Source organism: Condylostylus longicornis, unplaced genomic scaffold (genome assembly GCF_029603195.1).
Source record: "Condylostylus longicornis isolate FDR11 unplaced genomic scaffold, ASM2960319v2 ptg000084l, whole genome shotgun sequence".
In the NCBI taxonomy this organism is placed as follows: Eukaryota; Metazoa; Arthropoda; class Insecta; order Diptera; family Dolichopodidae; genus Condylostylus; species Condylostylus longicornis.
The window spans coordinates 4,960,479-4,986,885 of record NW_026578052.1 but is presented as its reverse complement, the minus strand read 5'-3'; the positions used below and the strand labels follow the sequence as shown (position 1 = coordinate 4,986,885).

The 26,407-nt window shown below is 22.9% G+C and overlaps 1 protein-coding gene across 1 annotated transcript in view; it reads right to left on the bottom strand.

The window, feature by feature from the left end:
- The window catches only part of LOC129613592 (probable serine/threonine-protein kinase fhkB), a 53,457-nt gene extending 29,564 nt beyond the window's left edge, over window positions 1-23,893 (bottom strand). Inside the window, exons 1-2 of the mRNA XM_055527723.1 lie at window positions 23,184-23,893; window positions 22,379-23,123 (exon numbers count right to left, since the gene is read on the bottom strand). Of these exons, the coding sequence (XP_055383698.1) occupies window positions 22,379-23,123; window positions 23,184-23,893 (1,455 nt within the window). The remainder of the gene's footprint in view (window positions 1-22,378; window positions 23,124-23,183) is intronic.
- Window positions 23,894-26,407: the final 2,514 nt, after the last annotated feature.

The window sequence follows — 26,407 nt, the reverse complement described above, 5'->3', positions numbered from 1 at the left end:
AGCCTTAACAACACAAAAAAAATCATTCAAAAATCAAAAAAATTCATTTGAAGAACAAAGAATACTAAAAACAAAAAAAGCCTTCAGACAAATTTCTATTTCATAAAGGGAATAATTTACCTTGCATATAATAATGATAATAACAATATTCTAGCCAAGAAATATAAATTTTCGGAACCCTTATTCTTTGTATATTTTTGGAAGAGTAACAAAGAAAAAAAAGAGCTTTACCTTCTATAATATTATAAAAAAGTTGAAAGCAGTAGTAATCATTAAAACAACTGAGGAAAACATTACAGTTTTAACCTTATTTAATAAGGCGTTAAAAATATAATAATATTCTATGAAAGATGGAAAAAATAACAGAGAAAAAAAAAAGATAAAAAAAAGAAATCATTTGATATCTCATTAAATCCTTTTTCATAAAAAGGAAAAAAAAAAAAACAAAGTATAAAAAATAATTTTTATTTCACCTAAGTAGAGTGTCCTGAAACGGGTATTTTCATACTTTTGGTTTTGAGTGATAAAGAGGTTTTAATGCCAATGAAATTAAAAATTGGAGGAGACTAAAAGTGAAATTCAAATAAAGTCTTGATTTCACATCGTAAAAGTGGTATTTGCCCAATAAGAATGAAAGAAGAAAAGGATGATTAATGTAAAATGACAAGGCTTGCTGTTAAATCTTAAAGCTGTAGATTTTCTGTATATTACTGCGGCTACTTAAAATTGTTTTAATCCTTTATAATTTAAATAGATCTCAATATCGGAATCGTTCTGAAATATATCAACATTTATTTAGAATTCAGGTTTTCCGTATCACTTTGTAAATTTGTGAAATTTGCAAATTCTTTTTAACTTTCCATTAAATTTTTTACTTTAAAATTTTTCATTTGTATGAATGGATTTAAATGTGCTTAGCATCATATTTAGAAATCTTTTTTTTTCTTTTTCTTTTACTTATTATATAAAATTACTAGGACCTTTCTTTACTAAAGTTAAAAAAAAAATAATTTCTTAATGATGATAAAAAGTCATGAAAAAAAGTTTTTGTCAAAAATTTCTTTCCCTTTTCATCAAAAATCCTGGCTTTCTAGTAATCACCACTTTTTACTCTAATTTTCTTTCTTAATTTAATTGGAAAAGTTTTCTGGTTAAAAAAAATTAAGTAAAGAAAATAATTCCTACTGCAAAAAGAAAAAAAAAAACAAATTTTTTTTTTTAGATAATTTGAATATTTTAAGAAAATTTTCATCTACGATTGACTTCCTTTTGAATTAAGATTTTTTTTACATATGTTTTAGTCACAAATCTTTACAATATAAATACTATATGAAAAATTAGAAAAAATATCCTTTGAATATTCTTAAATTTTTAAATCTTTTGTATAAAAATTTAACATAGTAATGTAATTATAGAAAATGTAATATTGAAGAAGAGAAGGTGATCACAATAATTTGCCTTGATTAAAGCTTTATTTCAAAAACGAATCTTATGGCAGTAATTTAAATCATACTGTTCCATTGTTCCTTACTAAACTTTCTCCGTTTACCAAGTACCTACAATTGTTATATTAACCAACACCTTTGGAGCTTTTCATGAAAAACTTAATTGAATTGTATATAAAATATGTGCAAAAAATATATTTCTGTCAATATAAAAATATACTCCAAAAAATTCGCAGTATATTTTAAGTAAAACAAAGACATCACGGTTATTTTACTGGGAAATTTTATTGTTACCTTTTTATTGGGACAGAAATAAATTACGATAATGTAAACCAAGTTGATGGTAAAATCTTCTAAAAAAAAAAAAGAGTAAACAATTTTTTTTATATTCAGATTTTCATTTTATTTTTTTATGTTAAGTCACAATGCACTTTGGATTTAACGTTTGTGTACAGAACCAAAGGGCAAAAACCATAAGCAAACAAACAAGCGAAGCAATATAAAAAAATAAAGAGAAATAGTACTTATACGAATGAAAAGAAAAAACAAGACATTTCTTATGCAAATATTTGAATGTCAGAAAGCCATCCATTTTCTCTCTGATGTTCTGCACGTGCAGGTCATGTTCATTTATCTTTGTCAGTTTTAATAACTTAATTTTACAAAAATATCACTGTATTGTACATTTGAGAAAAAAATATTATTAAAATTGATAATAAAATACTTTAGTAAAGATTGATTTCTTTATACAAAAGAAAATCTTTCAGGTACATGTGAAAACTTTATTATAAAGCCCTCATTTGTTACATTTATTGTTTATTTGAAAACCAAGCAATAAATGTAAACGAAATATTGTTGTACAGTCAATTTTGTCATTAAAGATTTTTTTCTGATTAATAGTGGTTATTTCCGTTTTGGTCAAGAAAAAAAGTTGGATGTACAAGTTATAATTTTTAAACTCAATAATAAAATGATTAATTAAAGGACTCAATTAATTTAATTATATGATTTCAATATTCTTAATACTCACTTAAATTCCAAATAAATAAGTCGATAATTTAAAGTTTTGTTTGGATCACTTACCTATAATGAAAAAAAATTGAACATTTGTTTAATTAATGTAAAATTGCAAATATGCTTAATTAAAATAAAAATTAAATAATATAAAATAGATGTTAGAATAAAATTAAAATATTCGTAATTACTTCAAATTTTCGTAAGTAATTACAAGTCTCTTAAAACATCCTACAATATCTACTTGTAAATGTCTGTTAATTATTCAATGTCTACTTTCTAAAAGATTATGTTGTTACTAGCAAATTATCATTTTGGAATATTATAACCTCCGAAACTATTATTTTCAATTATGCCTCTTGAAAATTTTTGACTGATTTCGAAGTTAATTATATACATGTATGTATGTAAATATTCATTCATTTTATTAAAACAAAATGATTATTTGTTCTAAAGAATTTTTTATTTTAAAATATAATGTAATCAATATACATACATAATAAAAATAGTCTTATATGATGAGTACGTAAAATGTACGTATTACATATAAAAGAGATAATTATTGTCGTACTATTCTCATTACTTTCATTTTTGCTACACAATTCCAATTATAAGTCACAATCATTTCAATTAATGAAAGACTATACTTTCAACTTAATAAATCCACATTTAATTGGTTGTCAAAATAAATTTAACATTTATTTTAAAGGTTTATATAGAAGAAAATATAATTTCGATAATTACTATTAAAGGACGAATGTTAATTAAGTAATAAATATAACACGGAAATAAAATTAAATAATTCTTGGTTCATTTTAATATAACTAATATTTTCTTTTCTTTTTAGTTAAATTTTGGCCGTCTAATAGCTAAAAGATCATTAGAACTTGCATTGATGTTTAGAAAACTGATGATCAAAATTTTAAATTAAAAATCTTTGATATACGAGTTTGCAAATAATATTTTTTTGACCGAATAAACTCATTGCATCCGAAAAAAAATATTCGAAGCTTTAGATTTAATAATAATTAATAAGTAATTAAAAAATTTCAGTAATATTCAAGATCTTAAATAGAAACTGATAGATTATCTTGCTATACTATAATTATCAAATGGAGTAAGATAAGAATTTTTGTAAGAACACATGTTATTAAACCTATTTCAGAAAACGTTCTGTTTCCAAACTCAAAATTTTTTAACACTTGTGTATTTTTTATTCTTTTAATAAGATTTACAAAGTGTACTACTAAACATAAGTCTTCATAACCATTTCATTCATTCAAATGATTATTTAGTAATTATATTCTGCATTTTCGAGAACCTTAATTTTAAAACTAACTTTAGGAAAACTATTGGTACCTGATTTTGATTATTGAACATATTATACATATTTATTTATTTATTTGCTTTCATACAACCTCAACTTAATTATATAAAGAATTAAATTTTACCATCGCTTTTAATCAATTCTTTACTATATTAAAAATTGCAAAGGACCATTTTTTTATAATTGTATACATAAAACATTAAAATATGTTAATAAGTTATTTAAATTCATTTTGTTTTTAAATGTTCATTTTGCATCTAATTATAAAATATAAACTATTTTATATGTATACATATATAAAATTGTTCGTAATAACTATGTTATTAAAATTTAATAAAATAGTAAAATTTTAATCAACTCAACTTTCATCATAGGGTTAGTTAATGTTATAAATAATTAATAATAGCTTTGTGCGTGGTATAGATAATAGTAAAATTAATTATGTACTTGGATAATTAACGATTTACCAAAGAAAAATTTGAGAATTTAAAATCTAATAAAATGGCATACATATAGGTTTAAAATTACGCCAAAAAAAGTGTTCAAATTAATAGAAAGAAAATTTGGAACACTTAATAATCCAACTACAACTTAATGTTCTTTACTTACTCAATCCTTTAATTATCCTATTCAAGGCATTAAACAATTTAATAAATAATTATGGTTTATTGCAAAGTTAATTGCAATGTTAATTTTGTGTCATTTTCCATATAAAGAAATGATCTGCAGAAGTTTATGAGTATAAAGCTTAAGTCGATGATAATACCCATTTAAATATTATACAAAATTCATTGAAAATCAATTACAACCATTTTAATATTTTAAAATATACATAATTATTTTTTAATAACTTTATTGTGTATCGTAAACCACATATCATGTTTATTTACTTCTATAGTGTGAGTGTGTCTTTGACAACTATGCTTTCAATTTTGTTTTTTTTAATTATATTTTATAATTGTTTTGTTTCTTTTGGGGATTTTTAAATAGTGTATATTGCATTTTATGGTATAAATTTTATGTAAAATTAGTAATTTAAAATTTAAAAAACTATTTTTTGTTTTTCCTATTTTTATTCTTGTAAATTATTTAATTTATTATTTATTATCCCAAAAAAATATATAGTTTATTGCTCAAATATGATATTATTATTCACACATTTGAATTTACATAAACCTATACAGTATAATAATATACATATAGTAATGGTAATAGTTCTTTTTATCTTATTTATGTCAAGGATAATAAAATTTTAATTGAAATTTATGTAAAATAAAATTTTTTATATTTAAATCCATTGTACATGTAAAAGAAAATAGAAATTTTTTTTTTAATTCAATGTTATTAAATAAGACTAGGCAACATTACATTATATTTTGTAAATAATATGGTAAATAAAATTACAAATAATGTATAAAATTTGGTATTTATAGAATAAGCTGATATTTTGTATATTTGAATGATTTAGAAAAAAATAAATTCGTATCAAATATATAGTGTGTTAAAGAGCATATTTCCATTAAAAAAATTAGGACTTTTTAGATAAATACATCGTCCCACCGCATTATTCGAAGAGGAAGGTGGAAAATTTTAATATAAGTACGAACATAATTACTTAATTAAACGGTTCTCGATTAGATTTCTAGGCAAAAATTATATGTATTTAGAAATTTCTAATTATTTCTTTACAATCCGTTTCTTTACTAAATAATATCTTTGTACCTATATAATGTGAAATTTTTGTAAAACAGGCGGACAGGAATTGCACAATTAATAATTGAAAATTAAAAATCTAAAATTTCAAAAAAAATTTTGGAATTATGTAAAAAAATATTTTTTTTCTAAAAGAATATAAAATAACAAATGCATGATAACATTTTATTTTAATTTTGTTTTTATAAAATTATGCAACTTTTTATTATCATTTTATATGAAATTATAAGAATATTAAAAGTGTACAACATCATTATTCTAATTTCTAGGAGACACTGCATATAGCTCTGACTTAATTAGTAAATATTAATTTAAAATTTTATTTAATAATTAGTAAAACTATTATATTTAAACAATTATTTTAAGTACATAATATAAAAAAATCTTGTCCCTATGCAGAAAATAAATACAGGTAAAAAAATAAGAGTAAAAAAATCAGTCAGACGAGTGAAAAATCTGAAATTCTAAATGCATAAAATAATGAACTCGAAGATAAAATTATTTTTTACTTAAACTGGTTGATTTCTTAGATTGAACATTAAAGTAGGGGAATTTTTTGAACAAATTTTTATAAATTTCCTTATAGTTTTTAATTTTTTAACAATTTTTGTACAAATTCTTTACGAAATTTGAACAAATTTTTATAAATTTCCTTATAGTTTTTAATTTTTTAACAATTTCTAAAAAATAAAAGAACTTTAAATGCTTGAAAATTACTTTTCTACCACAAACATTCAGTTAGGTATGCCAACTCCAATTAATTTTACATTATTTAATTGAATAATCTTTGGTAATATTATGACGTGCCTTGTAAAAAAGTGTAATTATAATGGAGAATTATAAAGTTAGTTCAAATCAAAAATTTTATTAATATTTTCTTTAATCTAGTTACAATAAATTCTATTAAATAAAAATAGAAGTTATTAAATAAAAATAGAATTACACTTAACTTTAATAGCAATAAAATAAATACTTGAACAAAAATATTTCTAACTTTTTTTGTTTTTTTTTTTTTTTCTACTTCTCTTTTATTACTCAAATAACTCATTTATAAAATAGTATTTTCATAATTTTATTTTAATATATCTCTATTATATTATATAATAGTAATAATGTAAATATAATAAATAATAATGATATAATATTTTGTAGAATAAAAGCAATAAACCCTTAAAAGTTATTATACTCGAACAGAAAAAAGAAAAAAATAAAGAATGAGGCGGTGGCGAAAAGGGGATCATAAGAATAAAAAATAAAATAAAAATTAATGAAATATAATGGCTTGTAATCAAATTACTCGGAAACCTTTAAATATATTCATTCAAATGGTAAATGAACTAGAAATAAAATTTGATAATAGCATTCAATTTTTTTTCTATTCTATGTCTACAGCCTGTATAGAAAAAGGATAACAAATTTTTCAGTTTTTTCGTTTGTTCTTTTGTGTTCTTTGTTTTTTTTTTTCTTTTACTTTTATGTATACAAAAGTATTTTTGAAATATCCTTTTTTGTTTTTGTGGTTTTGTTCTAGTATAATATTTACGTTTCATTTTTTTTATTGAGTTTATAATTTTAAGGAAATTTTGTATTGTTCACAAAAAAAAAAACAAAAATGTGGAAACAAAAGAACAAAAAAAATTTGCAAAAATGAAATTAACCACAAAGACGCATGAATGTTAGAGAAAGCAAGTATTTATGATTATAGACATGTACTTGGAAAACTCTAAACAGAGTGCTTAATTCAACCAAATATTTGAAGAACTGATAAAAATATTTTTGCTATTTTGTTAAAGTAGATATTATTAATTTTACTTTATTTTTTAGTTGAAATAAATGTGTAGATTCAATAATAATGAATGAAGTCATTGGTTTTCCTCTTGAATGAAATCAATAGATGCAAATCTGTTCTAATGTGCCGTAATTTTATAGCTTTGTTATAGAAATTTTAGCATTTATTTATGTTTTAAAATATTAATTAAGTTTATTAAATATTTGAAAATATTAACTAAGTTTATTAAATATTCAAATATATTAATTTCAATTGTAAATATTTTAAATTTTTACTACATACATATATAAGATTATTGAATGTGAATTTGGAATATTTTGAAAGTCTTCACTGAGTTTATTTACCTATCCAAATTTTATGTTGGTGTAATATATTATAAAATGTACTTGACATATGAAATCGTTATATTATTCGAACTTTGTCTAATATTTACGCATCTTTTAATTTAAAATTTTGAATATGATTTGGTACAGGATTTGATATAATAATTATTATAATATAGCCAATTTATATCACAATTTTTAGTATATTTTTGAGAAAAATATCTTTATTAGTAAATTGAAATTTCTTACTACTTTTTATATTATAAAAGACTAATTTTCAGTTTCGTTTAAAATTTAAACTTTCAAATAACTAACTGATTTTTTTTTTATCTTTCTGAAACACTCTCCAATTTTATACAAGATTATAACAACGAAAATCCTATATAAAATTTAAATTGTGTGACACATTAAAGTTAAATAATTTTCTCATATAATTTACAATAATATTATATATACACTTCTGTTCCACACACATATAATTGTGTTAATGATATAAACACTTAGTTATATGTGATCACAGAGAAAAAAAAACATTTAACATTGTTTTCAAAGAAAAAAGAATTTTTTATTATGGTAAACCTATTCAGAAAATTTTTTTTCACAAAAACAAAAGACACACAAAAACCAAATGAAAAACAAGAAAAAAAAAAAGGAAAAAATGAGGAAAATAAAATTTTCCAGTTATTATATTATGTGTTAAAGAGAAAATTATTATTTTTCTTAACAATTTCCTTACTTTCCTTTAAAGAGCTACAAAAAATAAAAAATAAAATAAAAAACAAATGATAATTTTATTAAAATTTGTGAAAATATTCCAAACAAAAACAAGAAACACACCATATCTACATACATATGTATGTATTTATTGCACACATGAGTGTTAGTTAATATTTTTTAAAATTTCATAGGAAAGTTAGAAAACAAAATTTTTGAGCTCTTTCATTGTAATGGGACTTCATTATGTATCTTGAATTTTAAATCGTCTAATGAGAAAAAAGTGATTTATAATCATATGCTTGTCTTATGTAGCTTGTCTTATGTGACAAATTGCCTCGACATTTTGGGAAAAATAACTAAATTTGTTTGGAAAAATGAGTATCAATAAAATAATGAGAGTTCGAAAGTGATTTAAAAATGTGGAACGAACCTTAACTGATTCTATTGAACTCTATCTGAGATCTGAGTTCTATTGAACTGATGAATTTACAATTAGGACTTGTTGAAATTTTTTAATAAATTAAATGTAGATTGAGTTGAATAATTACAGCAAATCACTCGTAATTATTTAACAGAGTATTGTAAAAACATTTGATACATACTTCACAGATTGAAATAGAATAGCATCTTTCATGTTATTATGAGGACCAGAATTCTGAGTACAATTTTTAAATTCAAAATTTAACTTTCAATCATAAGATGAACTTCGTAAAATAATCACATAGTCTTTTTAATAATTTCTAAATTCAATTTATTCTGATTAACTTGTTCTTAACTCATTTTGAAAATCTTCTTCTTTGGGTGCCACTTAAAACATATTTACATAACTTGAGTATACGTATACAATATGAATTTATATTTTTAAGCTTTTAAAAAGTTTTACGTATATGATAATAAAATTGAAAGTTGTTTTAGAGAAAGTTCTTTAACAGTTTGCATAATAATATTTAAATAATAATATGAAAATTGTATTATTATGCTTAATATGTACAATTAAATTCAAATTCATATTATTTATTACAATATTAAAATATTAAAAAAGTTCTTTAAACAACCGCAAAATTCAGTTTATTTTAGAAAATCTAATAAACAGTTATTTTAATAAGATTTTTGGTTAATTATTTTTGTTTTAAATTGTTTATTTGTATTTTGTTTTTCATCTTAAATTTTATTATTTATTTAAAGTATGAATGTTTTGTGAAAAAAAAATAAACTCTGGTGAGGAGAATTTATTAAATTTAATTTTAATTTTATTATATAAAATTATAATGAAAAAATAATTAAAATAAGACATCAAAGAAAATATTTTATTTTGAGAACTTTTTTTTTATTTTCAATCTTTTGTTTTGGTTTCACACAGTGATTTTGTATTTCTAAAAAAGGGTATTTGTAAGAGTAGATTGTCTTCTACATAACACAATTTTTATCATTTGTGTACTTAATTATATTTTATAATATGGAAATCTAGTTTATGTAGATTTTTATTTTAGTTCAGATGATAAAATCTTTGAAATTCATATGTATAATTTTAAAATATTATAAATAAATCTATTTTTAAAATTGTATTGCAAACAAAAATGATCTGTAGATTTAATCAAGTTCTTTTAACTTTTTAGTATTACCGAAATTCAAAAGAGGATTTATTACTTTTGGAATGCAAAGAAATAAGTTTTCCTTTTGTTTCTTAAAATGAAATGAATTAACGTATACAATTTTGCTCAAGTCGCATTGAAAATGCTGGAAGTTGCGGAATGTTGGAACATACAATATGTTGGGATTGTTATTGAAATTTTGTTTACAAAAAAGCGAAACCAGATTAAGCTTTTAAGATCAGGTTAGTTAATTTAAATTTGTACGTCATTAGTACTTAATATTTTTACAACTCATAAAAATGAACCTATAACACCCCATCATGAAACATTTTTGTTATAGGGTCGTATAAAGCATTTTGAATTCATATTTGCATAAATTTTTTTTTGAATTTTTTTGAATTTGGAACAGAATTGAATTTTGTAATACAAGAATAACTATTTTTCAAAAATAATTCATCTTAATTTTATAAAGATTAACCCAAAAAGCAAACAATGCTCTTTAATAAATTTCTGCTATCTAATTTAAACTCGAAAAAGACTTTACATTGATAGTAAGAAAATAGAAAATTTTAGGTAATACCATGGTAAATAATCTGATTATTATAATTGTGTATATCATTTTATTTCAGTTTCCCATATTTTAAGTAACAAACAAAAATTATACTATATAGAAACCCATTAATATAAATTTTTATTTGTAAATTTTATTATCCTTGTACATACAAAATTATTTCATTAAATCCCTCATTTGAATATAATGAACATATACAAAAAGCAGTAGCAGTAACCCAATAATAATAAAGAGCAAAAATAATTTGATAGAATTTAACTGATAATAAGTTAGCAACTAACTACATGATATATTTACAAAAATATTGACTTTGAATTATTGAGCATTTTAAATAATTTATTTATTTAGAGAAAATTCTAAAAACTCATTAACAATTCATTTATATTCCACTTTCTTTTGTTGCTATTTTTTTTTTTTTCTGAAAATTTTCTAAAAAATTAAAGGCGGATCATCAAAGAAATGAAAAAAGAAAATTTCGATAACATTGTAATAAATTAAATAAACCAAATTAATTTAAAACCTTATTTTCAGAATAATAAAACAGTTTCTGTGGAAGTTTTAACATTGAAAATATATCGCCTAATAATATGCTAAAATAAGATTTTGACAACATAAAAAGAACACTTTACTCTATATCAGAATAATGATCTTTAAGTAGCATTTTTTTTTACATATATAACTTACATATATATGTTATGATATATATATTGATAGTATGTTACATACATGTTATTTTTTTTTTATAAAAAAGAAAAAAATTCAAATTAAAGATCCTTGTAAAATTGCAAAAAAAAAATTTCTTCTCTTCTTCTGAATTTGAAAAAAATAGAAATTCTTTCCATCTGCTATCAAAAAATATTCAAAACGAGGAACATTTTCCCTAATCGAAAAATATTTTTGTATTTGTGTCGAAAAAGAGATGAAAAAGAAAATACTATACATCCCATTTCATTCCCTCTTTACCAATCTTTATTAATCTTTAATAAGATTCAAAATACAAAAAAAAAAAAAACTAAAAAATAAGAGCAAAGAATTTTTTTCCTTTTTACAAATTTCTACTACTATAACAAAAAAAAAAAAATATTTAAAAGTAATCATGATTCTGTCTCCTTTTCTCTCCCAAAGAGAATATATTATTTATTTTACTTTTTTTTTTCTATATGAATTCCCATGGAATAAACTGATATTAATCCTATGTGATAGAAAATATACTATGCATTGTTCATAATGATATTTTGTTAGTGTAAATGTGTACATATATATTTAATACAATATTACTAAATATATATATATGTATGTATATTTGAATGTGTTTAAAATTTTGTGTAATATAATGATGAGCTTGAATAAATTTCATTCATCTTTTCTGAATATAAGTATATACATACATCTATTTTAGAAGAAATTCAAAAATTTTGGTAAAATTGATGGAATTTCTGTTAATATGATGTAAAATGAGTTTTTTTTCTAATTCTTCTTTTTTTTTTTGTTGCTGTTGCTTTCTTTTTATATTTTGTTTTCCAATTTTTCTTCAGTTTTAAGTTTCCCTTTTTGAAATTGGGTTGACGTTAAAAACAACATTTTTCTGATATTAGTTTGATTTAAGAAACAAAATGTTTCAAATAATTGAGTTAAATTTTTTGAATTACACACCCTACTTCTAAGGGTTATTGTAGGGAATGAAATATTTTAATATTTTTTATCCTCTTTTAATGAAATATTTTTTTTTTTTGTAAATGTCTTGTCATAAATGTAATAATTAAAATATTGAAGAACTGACATGTATTTTGAATGCAAAAGGATAAAGCAATCTATCTGAACAAATATGCATACTTTTAGGAGGTATTCTAAAATACTTTATAATATGCGATATTATGTAATTAAAAGTGAAAATTGGTATAAATTGTGACTGTCATAGGTTTGAATTGTTATACATTCTCAAAATAAACTCAATCCTTACTTCTGATTGAAGTTATTTTTTTGTATATATTTTGCTTGTTCTACCCTGCTTCAACTTTTTCCTAAATAATAACACATACTAGCAAACCTTTATACATATTTTATACCTCACACTTTTGTAAACATACTCTCGTCTCACGACACACTTTTCATGTATTCTATGTCATACAAATTATCGAACAATATACATATTTTAACTATATGCATATACATATACATAATGTAGGTATATTTTAATACCAACTAAGTGTACATAGATTTTTTTTTTTCATTTTCTTTCTTTTGATAGATGAATTTAAATATTCTAAACACAAAATGTATAGGAAATCCCCTTAACGAAAATGAAAAAATCGTGGGTTAAAATAAAATTTATTCAAAGCGCTAAAAAAAAAATTGTAATTTTAAGAAATGTGAATAATGGTAAATTATGTTTGCGGAAATAAATGAAAAAAAAGACGAGCAAAAAAAAAAGGAAAACTTTCAGGTAAATTAGACGAAATAAATTTTTCAAAGATGAAGGAAAGAAACCAAAAATATTTAAATATAAAATTGAGCTACGAGTAAACTTTCATTAGGGTTATCTTGATTCCATTATATTTTTTCGTATGTTTACACTAAAAAATATTTATTCATTTTTACATAAGTTTCATTACAGTACTATTGAATATACATACATATTTAATTAAAGAAATTTTGTTAATATATTGCATAATTTTAGGGAAGGACATTCTTAATATCATTGGTGTGTCGAGAAAAATAGGCAAATTTTAATATCAACTCAACCAAAAATAAGATCGCTTAAATTCTGGGCAGATTTTTTTAATGTAACGTAAGTAAGTAAAGTTTTATTTTAAGCTAAAAATTTAATTCTAAGTTAATATTTTTTTTTTAAATGTTAGAACAGTTGATATAAATTATTTATAGTAATTATTTTTCCAATGTTATTTGGATTTCTGTTTCTATAGAACAGCGATAAAGTAGTTTCGTAGCATTATAATTTATAATATCCAGAAATATGTATGTGCCTTCAAACATTGCAGTTAAAAAATATTTCATCTTACATCTGAAGGTCCTAAGTGATTATTTTTTTTATGAAAAAGTTGTTTTTGTTAATATTATTTAAAATATTGCAAAATATGGCGAAAACTAGTTTTCTAATTGAGAATTTTTATTTTAAAGCTCGACCCAATGCTTATTAAGTATATTTTATTTGCTTGTTAAGCTTATTAAGGATATTTTTTTTGTAATTTCTGTTCTGTTCTAAAATTAAAAAGAACTATAGAATTTCAGATAAACACGACTAATATACATTTATATCTTGATTTCTCTGATCCAAACAAAGGGTCTACGAAATAAAGCTTTGTTTATAATATTTTAATTGACATTTTAATAATTTTAAAATTAAACTCTGTTCACATAAAGAACAAATTTCTTGTTTTTAATTTTGAATTTTGAGTTCAAATCCAGACCAGAGTCCGGAAGAAAAAGCAACTTTGTCTCATTTAACGGATCATCTCATAATTCGAATAATTTTATTGTCTTTTCAAAAACTATAATGTATGCTAAAATGAAATTGGAATTTTTCCTTTAAATTACATTACCGATAATATGTAGTGCTAATACAACAAGTTACCCAAAAAGATATTCTTTACAAAAAGGACTAAGAGTAATAATTTACGACAGTAACATATTTTACAAATTTGTAGCAATTTATTTTGTTTAATTAGCAAAAAAAAAGATTAAAAATTTTTTCTTTGCAATTTTAATTAAAAAATCTGTTCGCAACATAAATACGTTTATATAATTATCAATGTTATTTAATACCCAGAATCGATTTTCAATATTTTTATTAAATTATAGAATTACGAAATTTATTACAAATTCTAAATCCAATTTTCAATTTAAAATTTCTAAATATTCATTAAAATTAAAAATGAAAAAGAAAATATTTTTCATAATGCTTTTACACTTTTTGTGTTCCTAATTTCAAATTTATTGAAGTTATTTTTAAAGGTTATATGAATCCTTTTTTGCTAGAAAATTTTCCAATATGTTGCAAGCTTTAAAAATTAATATTTAATCCTTATTAAGAGCTCCATGTACTTTTTAAAATTTCAATACAATCAAATCGAAAATATAAAATGGTAACCATAATTCCATTTTTATACATTTTTTTGAAATCAATCAATAAAAATATCCTTTTTAAAATTTATTTCATTTTATATATTTTCAAAGTGTAAAATAAATCCTTTTTTTTATATCAGATTTTATAATAATTTTCGAATAAGTATGTTTGTGTGAACAATGATAATACATATGTAAAGATAATATTAAAATATTTTTGAGAGGAAATTGTCCTCCGACACACGACAAAATTATTATCATTATTGATTTTTGTGATTTTACTATTATTTTGTTTCTTTTTTGTCTTGTTTTATTTTTTTAGAGAAATGAAAATATTATTTTAATCAAAAAGAATGACAAAAAAGAAAAATAATAAAACAAAAACAAAAAAATGATTATATGACAGATTTCAAAAGTATTTTTAAATCAAATCTACGTGCCCATCCAGAAATCTTTTCAAATTTTTTTCCTCTTATTGTTATTTTTTTGGCTCTCAACTCAACTTAATATCCTTACAATAAAATTTCATGATATTTTTTATTTTATTTTTTGTCCTTATATCGTGGATATGAATATAAAAAAATGATAACAACAGATTCAAGAATTATTGAATTGTTTCACAAAATATGCGTATATTCATTTTCATCCTATATATTTAGATATGTATAAATATTTTTGCTTTTATATATTTACGTGAATGTATATTGTCGCATATATAACTATAAATATATACTATTACACATTTACTAAAATATATTTGTATATTTTATTACAAAATCAATTCAAAATCCAACTCACGTACTTTAATAAAAAAAAAAATTACCCTAGCTAGATGATGATGATGATGACTCCTTCATCATTATGAAAATTACTCTAAAATAAGTTGATATATAGGATGTATAATATTATTATAGAAGAATAAGCAAAAGTAGCAAGTTAAAAGCTAAACCTGATAATAGGTACCCAATATAATGAAATAAAAATTAGTTGAAACGATAGTACTTAAAAACAAAAACAATAATAAAAAATTGTTCATAAAACTTTTATACAAAATTTTAGGTGCGGATATTTTAATGCAAACGATATAACAAAACATCCCTCTTCGGTACCTTATAGACAATATCAACAGTACTCCAACATGTTTTAACATTTTTTTTTAATATTCTTATGTATTTAAAATGTTTTCTTTATTACAGTTTATATTTTTATATTCTTTTCTAAGTATAATATTTATATATATGTATGCTTATTGAACATACACGAATTAATATTAAAAGGAAATTCAAAAGATTTAACTAAATACAAGCCTATTTTATACATAAATATATCCTACTTTCTTTTTCTCTCTACCCTGACTCTGTCTCACAGTTTCTTCTATCAAATATACAAAACTTAATTTTTCTTTAATCTTTAATATGCGAAAGACAATATCGATAACATAAATTTAAAAGGGACCTTTAATAATTGTAACCTAATTGGAGAGTATTCATAATAACGACTAATTCAGTATCAATACCATTCATATAATATATATTCATATAATATAATTGAACATTTCCTCTTAACTATTTTATATACGTACATATATAATATTATATACATGTACATGTAAGTATAAAATGATAATATAATTATAATATTCATTGTTTTATTCAAAAATGTTTTCCGATTTTCTCTGTATATAATATTAATATTATGGATACAAAGTGTACTAGACTTGATTGTGTTCCCGAAGTAGGCCGACCTTCCTTCCCAAGTTATAAAAACACTGAATTGGTGTTTCTTGAAAACCTTTTGCTTTTTCAATCTTTGTTATAATTTGGGAAATATGGGGGACAAAACTAACTTGATGTATGTACTTGTTTTGCAGCTTATAATTTTTTTCCTTTTAGCCAAGAATTATCGGTATCAAATATTTTTTTAGTTTGCGAATTCTAAGTGTGTAGATGAAATTTTCAAAATAATTTTCAAAACTTTTAAACGTTTTTTATTCAATTAGAAATAGCTAACTTTTTAACTTTTTTTAAGATAAGTTCAAGCTGGAATAACATGTCTACGAAGCAAAAATGAGATATCAATCGGGTGTGAATACCCTATAAATTATTATCCTTGAATTTCGAATCTCTATATTGTTGTCTTATATGTGTTATGAAAGTACATACTATGAACTTATGAGTAAACATACATAGAGCTTAAGAAAAAAAGATCGAAACGAAAAATAATAATAATAATAAGAAAAATTATGAAAAATATACAAGAGCTCATATTATAATATCAAATGGGTAATGTCCTTTATTCTTTAATATTACTTTTTAGTCTTGAAATTTTGTTATTGCAATATTTTTTATTCATTATTATCGTTGCGTATATAGACTTATTATATATTTTATAAAATGGTGACTATATACGTTATTATGATTAAAATTTTGTTATTGTTCGAACTTTTTAAGAGAACGCAAACTACCATTCAGAATCCATTCTTATTTTTTTTATGATAGAAAATAATATAAAAACATAAAAATTATATTAATAAAAACAAAATAAAAATGTAAAAAAAAAAAACAAGAAAACATAAATGAAAATAAAATAAAAAGTACGAAACAAAAATGTTATTTGCGCCAAGAGTCCTTTGAAATGTTATTGTCATAATGATATGACGACAAGACAAGCATAATGTTGTGCAATTTGTTGGGTTATTTTGGTGTTTTCTTCCCTTATTTTTTTTATTTTTTGTATTGTATTTTTCTTTTTGACTTCTTTTTGTATGTTTTCGCCTCCTTTATTGTACTTTATGTGTAATACAAGAAATAGGCGCAGAATGTATAAGTATTTTATTAGGATGGATCGTTAGAAAATTTACGAATTTTTGTAGGAATATGTATTGTTTTTGGAAATCCTATTGGTCAGCCTTCCTACTTAAAAATCAATTTTTACTATTGAAATTAATAGAGCATAATAGCGGACATACTTAATTAAATTTTTAGATCGACTTGTATTAAAGTGTCAGCCTTAAAAAAAATTTATTTTAAGTAATATATATTTTGATATTACTAAAATTATCACCAATTTGAATGTGAATTAATTAATTTTGTAATTTTATTTTAGTATCCAAATTTTAAGACTTTAGGAGTAAAGAAGAGAGTCTTCGCAGTATTTTACGGTTCAATATGTGAAGCACATAAAAAAGATTAACAATTGGGGATAAATAGGTCTATAACGAATGATACGCCTCATTGTACATTTCCTATCACTCTCACTCCTTATAATAATCTTGGTGTGATGTGAAATTAAAGTAATTTGAAAATTTTGAAGAATATATTTACAGCCTTTCTACAATTCGCAACTGACTCTAACAATTTATTGTTCATAAACTTTTTGCTTTCTGCAAAATATTATATTTCAGTAGTAAAAGTAGTAAAAGATTATAGTTGCGAAAACTTCTTATGAAAATTTATTTGATTTGGAGCGATCAGTTCAATATTTTAGTAGTTTTGAGCAAGTTGTTATCAATTTTAATGATTTGAATAGTAAAGCCAAGTGAAATCAAATAAAATTTTAAGTTAAGAGAATTAAACAAAAATACCAGCTGTTTTCAAAGAATTTCCACATAAAAAAAATCTCAAGGTCTTCGCAATAATTATAAATGCAAAAAAAAAAAAAAAAAAATTAAATGGCTCGCCCTATTGTACCCACACAATTTTATTTAAGCGAATGTACACATTGAATTTTTTTTTTTTATTTTTTTAAATAGATTTTTTCGTATCAAAAGAGGCCATAAGATTCTTGTTTTTTTTCTCTTTTTTGAATGAGGATAATAAGGATATTTAAAGCAAAAATAATATATTCATATTGAAAGAAAAAGAAATTTTCCATTCGGTTTTCTACGAAATACTTTTAAATTTGAAGATTTAATAAAATTCTAATATTAAATTTATAACACTATAAGTGAAATAAATTAAAAATGAATTTAACGAATTCTATGTGTAGAGTAATATGTTGGACTCTCTTAGATGATACCAAATATCAAAAACCAAAAATATTTTGGCGTCCAAAACCGGTGATTATACAACCGTTTCTCACTGGTTTTTTAAATATGCATTAAATTTTTTTAGCTATTTTGCCGCCTAAAACGTTACTTTCAAAAATACATGTTGAAGCTAGGATGTGAAAAAGTTTTAAACTTTATCTTCTAATTCGAGTCGATTAAATTCACTCTGTTTAAGGAAATTATGATGTAACAATCCAAGTTATTTTATAAATTAGCCACCATGCAGTTTTCATTACAGTTTTGTTCGCGTATCCTATAATTGACTAAGATAGTAATTATAAAATCACTTTTCTTTTCAACCTAAATGATTGTAAATATTTGCTCTTAAGTTTTTATTGATTTTTGGTTAGAGAAATTAAAAATTAAAAATAGAAAAAATAAAAAAGAAATAAAAATTTCCACTTAATTTTTTTGTTAAAATAGCAGACTATAAAAAAATATTTTATTGGCCCTATGGTTCTTAAATGATTTTTGAATGGTATTAAGTTCAACAGGCCATTAACATTATTAAGTTCCAAATGAAATATTAATAACATTAAGTCAATGAAGCGGATGAATCAATTATGAGAAATGAAAATTTATAAAAGAATTAATAATAAAAAAAAACGGGAATTAAATTAATTATTACGACCTAAAATAAAGCTGGAGCCATTTTGTATAAAAATTATTAATAAAATGTACGAGTGGTATGAGTGTTATGTTTGAATTTTTGCAAAGTATGTACTTGTAACGTTGAATTAAAAATACTCTATATCTATATTGTATGTATTTTTTTATTTTTCCTTTGAAATTTTAAAATAATTCAATGTAGCCGTTTATAAACTTATTTACATTCCAAATTTTATTGAACATTTTAAAAATTCTAAGAATTTATTCAATTTAATTTTATTTCATTGTGGTATGATGTATTTTAGGCTTACGGAGACCCTTTAATGCTCTACGGTAATGAAAATAATTTAGAATTGAACCTGTAATATATATGTTTTATAATTATTTTAAATATTTAATTTAATAAATTTGAAATATTCTTTTAAGAAATTTACTTTTAATACAAAGTTAAAGAAACATTTTAATTCAGAGTTTTTGAGCCCTTTTTTACTTTAAGAGAATATGTTAAAACCTCAAATAAATACATTTAAATAAAAAAATTCAGAAAATAAAAAATTTTTTACCCATTGGTTTTAATTTGGGTTCCTAATTCCCATTACGAAACCAATAAACTTTCAATTCAATTATAAAATTTTCAAAATTAATTTGCCTCCATCCCATTCATTTACAATGATCATTTTCTAATACAATTATTTTATTATTTTGCTCACAAAAATTCAAGTTGTTGTATAGTTGCCCCAAATATATAATCAATGAAGTCCCTTGTCCATCTTTAATTTCAAAAACTTATTATAAAATAAGAGAGAAACATTTTTTACACATGTCTCTTTTATTTTACTGATTTTAAGGATTATAAAATTTTATTTTCATTTATGTTTTTATTTTATAGTTTTTTATTTTTCGGAGTTTTTTTAAACTGTTTTTTAAATGAATTTTTTTTTAATGAGTTTTTATCACATATTTATGTTTATGTTTTTTAGATATAACATCCGAAATATTTTGAATTTAATGTTATTGAGCAAATACGCATATATCTGTAATATAGACATGAGAATTACAAAAAAAGGAGAAGTAAAAAATAAAAATCATTCATTTATATTCAAATTTTATTACTATTCAGAGTCGGATTCATGACATCAGGAGTTGTAGTGAGTGGTGTCAGCTAGTGTAAATAATCTTAAATAATGTAATCTGTTGTTGATAATTTGCGGAACAAAAGATTCCAGCCTTATGAAAAACTTTAGACTTAAGAACCAGTTTGTGTAATTCTGTTATTTTTCGATTTAGTAGAATGAAAATAATAGTCCAAATTCCTGTGCTGTATTAAACTTCATAGAATTGCTACACTGAATGTTACAATGAAAAATTCTTATTACGGTTTAGTTAGTCTGTTACGGTTTTTGGTCACGAGCCGATTTGTACATAGCATCCTTAAAATATTGGAGTAAAATTCTGTCACTTAAAACCGTATGTTTAAGGAATGTAAAAAATGTTGCCTTATTCTGTGTAATGTCACATGGATAGAGTATTGAAAATTTAGAAAAAGAAAAAAGTTATATTAGAAAATAAATAGAAAACTAATGTGATAAAACGAAGAATAGAAACAAAGTAACAAAGCTAAATGGAAAAAAAGAAATACGTTCAATTCTAATGCTATAAAATTGACCTTTTGGAATTTAAATTAAAAATTAGGTATTTTCTCTACAAAAAAATTCAATTTTACAAAATTTTCCAATAACAAATGATATTCCAATAATAATTTAAATAAAATCTCCAGGATATTTAGTTTCTTAAGATTTTTTTTTCAGACCGAGAGTGAAAAAAATACAAAATTTCCTTTAATGGAGTAATTTGTAAAGTTTTCTATGTTATGATTTTTTTTTTTAGATTTTTATTGGATTAAATTATAGTAACGTTTCTGCATTCATAAAGAATACTACATAATGCTAATTTAGCTCTTGGAAGAGTTTGACAGGTACAGGTAAATGGAGGAATATCAACTGTTAAAAATTCTGCTAATCATAGTTTAATACAAAAGACTGTAATATGTTCTCCTGGAAAAATTAATAATTTTGGCATTTTATGCATTTATAATAGCACTTTACTCTGTAATGGTTAAAATATCCCATTGATATTATTTTTTAAAACAATTATTTTCATCGGTATTCTTCGGAATACGATAATATCAAATGTATTTTCTTGAAAATTCATTTCTTAATTGGCTTATAATTAAAAGCAGCTTGTAAATAGAAGCTTCTTTTCCTCCAATTTCAAGATATTTTATTGTTTTTATATTTTATTTACAATTTATAATTTAAAATTTCTTATACAATAACTTTTGCAAGAATTTGTGTATGTGCTAGTGTCGTAGATTGTCATAAAATTTCCAATTTACATGGAAGTAAAGTTAATTACATGAAAATAATCTAAGTATTTTCATGAATTGCTTTAAAAGTATCAAAAGAAATTTTATTTTTCGACTGATATGTTAAGAGTGTATAGTTCAAATTTAACGTGAAAAAATTCTGATAAACATGAAAGAAAATTTAGAAATTTTCTTGTTTAAATTTGTTTTTTAAATTATGCTAAAATTCACAGAATTAAAAGGTTCTTAGATTTAACTACAAACAATGATATTTTTAAAATCTCATTTCATAAGATTATAAAATTAAAGGCGTAATAAAAAGATAACAAGAATTCTTTTAGAATATGCAGTAATGGTGAAAATTGTTTTAGAGAGAAATCAATTTAAACTTTACGACCTAAAAGTTCCATCATCAAAATGAAATTAATTAATTATGACAATAATATAGTATTAAACAACATTCAAAAAATTTTACGATTAAAAAATATTCACGTTAAGTGCTTTCTTTGCAATTTCTGTAGAAAATATTTGAATTTTTATGGCCAAATTTAAAAAACATGGTTAGAATGGTAGCTTGAATTGTTCATTAAATCAGAGATACATACTTAAATAATTTTATTTTATGATCCTAACGTTTAAATAACCATAAAATATTTCTAACACAATATTTCACACTTTTTATAGGTCCTTATCATTTAACTCAATTGAAAATTAACGTAGAATAAATTGTGTCTAGCAGGTAAATAATTTATAAAAAAAAAGGATGAATTAAAAATAATTACTTGATAATCCGTAAAGTTATCAAAGCTCATATAAGTGCAATTGCAAGGTAACTGCTGTTTCACTTGGTCATTGTTCGTGTTATTTGTTTCATTTTTATATGTTCCATTATCATCACCTATTATATCGCTTCCAATACCATTACTACATATTCCAGATGTTACAATATTATTATCTAATAAATTTCCAATTGGATTTCCAATTATAGAACTTTGCCGTTGTAGCTCTGAATATTGTTGCTGCTGTTGTTGCAATTGCTGTTGTTGTGATTGTCTTCTATTACGATTTGTTAATAATGTATTACCATTCATTTCAATATTCCCATTACGATTCCCGCTACTACTGCTACTTCCAATACCCATTATCATAAGAGCATTACAACCAACATTACAGCCAGGTTCATATTGACTACTAAAAAAATCACCAGCTGTTATCCGTCCAAAATTTGTTACAAAATTATTATTATTTCTTCCATTCATTGAGAAATTCTTTGGAATACATGATGTTGTATATGAATCGTTTCCATGATTTGATTCCATATCATCATCATCATTATCATCATCATCTAAATCATCTGCTTCACCATCATCTTCATCTTCATTTTCATTTTCATCTTCTAATATTGTCATTGTAGCTGTTGTTATAGTGGCAGCATTTTTTGTTGTTACTGGTTTTGTAGTCTGGGTTATTTTTGTTGCTGTACTTATATTATTTTGTTGTTGTTGCGTTTGTAAAATATGACAATGCCTAGGACAATTTGTATTATATTGTTGTTGTATTTGTTTTTCGAATTGTTGTTGTTGTTGCTGTTGTTGTTCTTGGGATTGCTCATCTATGAATTGTTGTGATTCAACTGGGGTTTGGGTTAATTGTGATTGTTGTGTTGTAGAAAATATTGGAGGTGGTTGTTGTTGGGGTGGTGTTATTGCCGGTAATGGTAATGTTTGATAAACAATACCACTACCTATTAGACCATTTGCTGCTGCCAACTCAAGTTGCTGTAATTGTTCAGGTGTTAATTTTGCTGTTTGTGATGCCGGAACTATGATACTCCCGGGTGGTATTAATTGGGGTTGCACCCCTAATGGAGTTGTATTCCCTGGGGGATGTAATTGTAAAGTATGAAATTGATGAATTTGTTGTTGTTGTTGTAATTGTAAAGGTGTTGATGCTGTTGATGATGGTGCTGTTTGTGTTAAAGTTTGATCATTGAAATTGCTAACAAGACTTCCTAAATTATTACTAATCGTATTTGTGCTGGCGTCATATTGTGTTTCCATTGAGGTACCAGTTAATGTATTTAATATAGGATTACCAATACTAGCTACTGATGGTGTTGATACTGTTACTGATTGATTACCGATTGAAGCTGATGAAGCCGGTTGCGGCGTCAATGGTGTAATACCAGCTGGGGTCATTGTAATCATAACTGGTACCATAGTAGCGTTTGATAAACCAAACATTTCATATTTAATTAAATCTTCGGCTTCGAAGATATCTAAAGGTTGAATATTCATTTTGAAATTTTGTTTTTAATATTCCTATAAGCTATGAAATCTTAATCTAATTTTATTGATATTTTCACTTTTCTCTAATGGATTATACGTATAATTTTACACTTATTAAAATTAAAATATTTTGTAAAAATTGAAAATTAATCTTTTTCTCTTATCATATAAACTCTTTACATTTTGTTGACATTTTTAATTTTTTATTTACTTTTGATATTACAAAACTTTCTTCTTATAAATATTAAAAAAAATTTCAAAACTCCCTTTCACTTCATTTTCATCATAATTTCAATGAAAATTAAATTACCATTAAGATCGCGCATAGTTCAAAATCGAAAAAAGAAAAAACAAAAAAATCCATTATCGTATTTTAAAATGTGGGCACGACCGTTCTTGATTACTTTGTAACAAAAAGGTGAAACATGAACTAAATTTTTTGAAAACATCCTTAAAGGAATGATAACATGGGAAACAAATGGAAAATGAAACACTGATTGGAAATTTCTCTTATCTTCCTTTTATTGGATGGTTGATAGATGCTGCACAGCATCAGTCGGTTGGAAAATTTTGTTCCAGTAAACTTTTTTGTTTTGTTTTGTAGAAAATAATACTACATAACTACAAATATATATTTTGACATTTCATATTTTTATATTCCAGAGCATGTGCAATTTTTTGAAACATTAAATGAAAGCTTTCATATGTAAAGCTTCAAAATATAAAAGCTTTTAAAAATAAAATTAAGCTTTTCTAAATAATTAAGTTTGTTTCATATAAAGTTTAAATAATTTTCCGCTAGGCGTTCTATAATAGTGTAAAATAAATTTCTATTTGATTTCCGTTAAGTTTATTTAAATTTTTATTTTTTTTTTTTATCGTATCCTTGAAAAGCTCAACGATGGTTATGTAGATTTTTACGATCTTACAAGTCAAATATTATTTCAATGAAAATGTGCTAGTAACGAAAGGTGTGCAACATGTTTGTAGTGGATTTTTGTTTAAGCGTCAATTTAGAGAGCGCTTGTTGTAATATGAATGGAATATTCTGGTAATATGTGAACTTATGATAATTTATTACTTTATTTTCTTCAATTTTTCAAAGCTCTGTAGTAAATCTTCTATACCTACTCTGCTAAATGTATTAAAGTTGTTTTAACAAGATACTTAAATTACGTCATGTACTCATTCAACATGTTGTCAATTCAAACTAATCTATCATTTTTCAATAAAGTTAAAATATATTTTAAATTTTTTTTTCACATAAATACTGTATGTAAAGAATGTAAATACAAGATATTTAACATGACAATATAACATGAGTACTAGGTAACTTTAGAATATTGCAAATTAACAGAATTATGACAAGGTTATGTCATCAAAAAAGTAGAAAAAAATAAAACAAAAATTTGTAATATTAATAAAGGTAGAAGTGAATAAAAAAATAGGGATATCTAACATATTAATTTCAATATGACTTGGGATATCTTGAAGCGAAGTATACCTATCTTTACCGTATACCGATCTTTACCGTAATTATACAAATTTCACTTTTACTTTCTTCATATCAAAAAATTTTATAAAAAAATTTATGTATTGTAAATTTATGTTAAATCAATAGTATTAAAAACAATACATCCGCACATTTACATTTTCATTCTCAAGTTCTTGAAATAAGTAAGAGTAAATCCTTATAATTCCTGTGCTCACTATATATTTGTGTTTTATAAGTAGATAAAATCTTCTCTTTACAAAAAACTATTCTCATATAAATAAGCAATATGTATAAAGTCTTCACAATTTTAAAAAAAAGGAAAAAAGAAAAATCTTAGACACTAATCTAGAAACTAAGCATTTAATTCAACAAAATACAATTCCTAAGTCTTGCAAAAATATTGAGAAACAATAAGTTTATTTCTTGTAAGAATGTGTTTAACATCGCATTAAATTTTTGTAAGTGAGAAGGATGCAGAAACATAAGAAATTTTTTTAATTTTCTTTCACAAAATAGAAAATTTAAAACAGAAACTTTAAAAAAGAAAACAATTTTTTCTTTCTTTTTTTCGAAATATATTTAACGAATTGCAAACTAACATACATTTTTTTTTAGGAATTAAAAACGAAATATAAGTTTTTCCCTGCTGGCTATGAAAGTGGAATGAAAGATACAAATCTATACAAATCTTAAAAGAGAATTCGTTTGGAAGTTTTTATTGAGGCGATTCCAAAAACAATTCTAATTCCCGCGTCCAAAATAGTTTTTGCTGAATGAAACATTCCTAAATATTGTAATATCATTGTAACTACTAAGAATACACTTAAAATTGAGAAAAATTTTATGTTCTAAAATAAGTACTAAAAAGGTATTGAATACTCCTAAACGGCATATATTTTAAGTAGTTACGAAGGTGAAACTTTACTAGTTAGCTTCAAAATGTTTTCAGAAAATTAGTTTGATTAAGCTTCTCGGGCTCAAATAGGTGCTAAATTATGAACATGGAAATTAAATTATTGAAAATTTAT